Source organism: Pavona decussata, unplaced genomic scaffold (genome assembly GCF_977016875.1).
Source record: "Pavona decussata unplaced genomic scaffold, jaPavDecu1.1 SCAFFOLD_28, whole genome shotgun sequence".
Lineage (NCBI taxonomy): Eukaryota > Metazoa > Cnidaria > Anthozoa > Scleractinia > Agariciidae > Pavona > Pavona decussata.
The window spans coordinates 2,227,501-2,230,000 of record NW_028145451.1 but is presented as its reverse complement, the minus strand read 5'-3'; the positions used below and the strand labels follow the sequence as shown (position 1 = coordinate 2,230,000).

Genomic DNA, 2,500 nt, shown 5'->3' with positions numbered 1-2,500 from the left:
TCATTTTCATAGTCCTCGTGCTCTTGAAGCTGACTTTTAAGCTGCGTTACATGTTCAGAAGCGATTTAATATTGATTATTAGTTATATTTTTCTTGTTCGACAGCAGGGTGTGCGTAAAGTGAATCTTGAAATGGCATGCGAAACAAGACAGTCTGAATAAAAATTATGTCAGCTTAGATAAATGGCAATTACCTTCACAATCGTAACCATCTCTGTTCAATTGGAATCCCGTTTGACATGCGCACTTGTAACTTCCTTGGGTATTTTCACAAATCTGATTGCAGCGATGGAGCGATTTTGCTGGATCGCATTCATTGATGTCTACGAAAATAAATTTTGTCATGAAAATGGCTATGTAAACAACAATCTTTATTTGGAGCGAAAATATACACATATATCTGTCCGCGAAAATTATCTGTTCTGAGAAGCGAAGAGTTTTCCGAAAGTTAAAGTGGACAAAAGCTGTGAGGTTCGGGCAACAGAAAACGTTTAAGAAAAAATAAATTACAAACCTTAGTAGTAATTTTTGTCAGTCAAACGCTAACCTGTCTATTTGCCTTAAGTGCCTGTTGCTTTACATCGCTGATTGGTATATCGCAACTTGAAGGACAGTCACTACAAATTTAGAGGTAAAGTTTTGCGCAGTTTATGACTGAGGGAAATGCAGATATTTGCAAGGGCTATGCTATTCTCCCCCCACCCCCGCCTAAAAAAAGAATTGGAATTTTGCCCAGAAAACTCTGATCTTATCGCAGACAGTCAGTATCAATTTACCATACAATTGCAGACAACTGAGAGTTTTGCCTTTCGATAAGGAAGTCGGCCAATCTACGGTTGGTTAAGCTTCGTCGATAATTCTAAAATATTTACAACGATGACTGATTGATTGATTCATTTTTTTTAAAAACGTGTACAGGTTATCCAGTACCTCTACATGTCTTTCCATCGCTCTCCAACTCGTAGTTAGCCAAGCAGGCGCACGTTGGTTGGTTGTCGCTTCCTTTAAAGCAAACTTGCGAACAGCCGTGACCAGAATCACAGGGATTTGTAGCTTGGAAAAAAGGAAGCAATCAAAGATGTTACACAATACTGTACCACTATGCCACGATACAACAATCTTTATGATTGTTTACTGGCCGTAATCTATTAGATATCAGTGTGGCTCTAGAAAGAGAGCAGAGTCCATTGAATTGTTGTCGCCATAGCATCCTGGGGGGAGGGTATGTGCTGCTGGCCTCTCAGAGCCCCTGCCCCATTATAGTCTATTTTCTGGCCAGTTATAGACCCCATCTTAGGCACTTTTGGGAAAATGTAATTTTCGCGATCCCAACTAAGTCACTTTCTATTTATGCATCTACTTCGTCCTGGACCGGTGGTTTTGTGCTATTGTGTAACTGGTTAATATTGAAGTTGTGGTTTCAAGAACGGAATGTAATGCGAGGTGATTGTTACATTTAATAAACAACAACTTTCTGAACTTTTTAACCGAGACCATTTTGAATCCCTACTTAATAGAACTTTCTTACCCCAAAAATCCGAAAATGTGCGACCCCATTCTAGTAACTCTATTGAAAATTCAACCCCATTATAGTCAATCCAGTCGTGAGAATGTGACCCCATCCAGCGGCACATCCCCATTAGCCTCCCCCCCCCCCTGCCCCCGGGCATAGCACCGCATGGTGGATCAAAAAAGTTTAATAGCCGCCTTTATTAGCGTGTGTAAGTAGCATGGGATGTGTGTCGTGTTTTCTGTGATGCTCGACCATATGAGTATATTCATCATCTTTTTCAAAGTTGGGGATCAAACCTCATGTCTTCCCATGAAATCTTGAACCAAAAAGCGTCTCAAATCGTTCATATAAAGTAAAGAAGCTCATACATTGGTGTCAAGCCATGATCGATCGATACCTCTCTTGATATGCTATGATGACGCTATAACGTTTTCAAGAAAGGGTACATGCATGTATTGACTTGTAAGTAGCAAAAAAACCAACTAGTCAATACAGGGATTTTTGAATTATCTCTACAGTCGACTCCCGATAACTCGAGTTATCGGGAGTTCGAGTTATCGAGGGTAAAATTATATAGAAGATGACCTGAAAGGAAAGGAAAATTGGTTCGAGTTAGCGCGAGGTTTCGATTTATCGGGAGACGACTGTATTTCATTGACGGAAGCCGCTCATCTTTGTAGTTTGCAAGCGCTCCTTTTGAAAAAGGTTTCAAGAAACTCTGAAAACCGAGCTTGCTGAATCAGCTGCGGGTCCGCAAATTGAACTGGGTGTTGACTCGTCAGCTGAGGTTATAAGTTGATGAAAAATAGAAGTCTAGAGGCGTGATTGATAGCGTCGAAACTGAACTGAGCCAAACACGCATACAAAAACTAACAACGATCAAATAAAAGTAGTAACGTTGATTCAACTGGCTGTTTAGTTTCGAAATGAATGGCATTACATAATATTAAATTTATATTTTCTCAGTTCGTGAGCTGAGGGAATTCTG

At 40.1% G+C, this 2,500-nt stretch overlaps 1 protein-coding gene across 2 annotated transcripts in view; it reads right to left on the bottom strand.

Moving 5' to 3' along the window:
- The window catches only part of LOC146485076 (mucin-like protein), a 32,160-nt gene that overhangs the window by 7,381 nt on the left and 22,279 nt on the right, over window positions 1-2,500 (bottom strand). For both annotated transcript variants that reach the window (XM_085104031.1, XM_085104032.1), the window contains 2 exons: window positions 930-1,052; window positions 194-322 (listed from right to left, as the gene is read on the bottom strand). In XM_085104031.1, coding sequence (XP_084960157.1) covers window positions 194-322; window positions 930-1,052 — 252 coding nt within the window. The remainder of the gene's footprint in view (window positions 1-193; window positions 323-929; window positions 1,053-2,500) is intronic.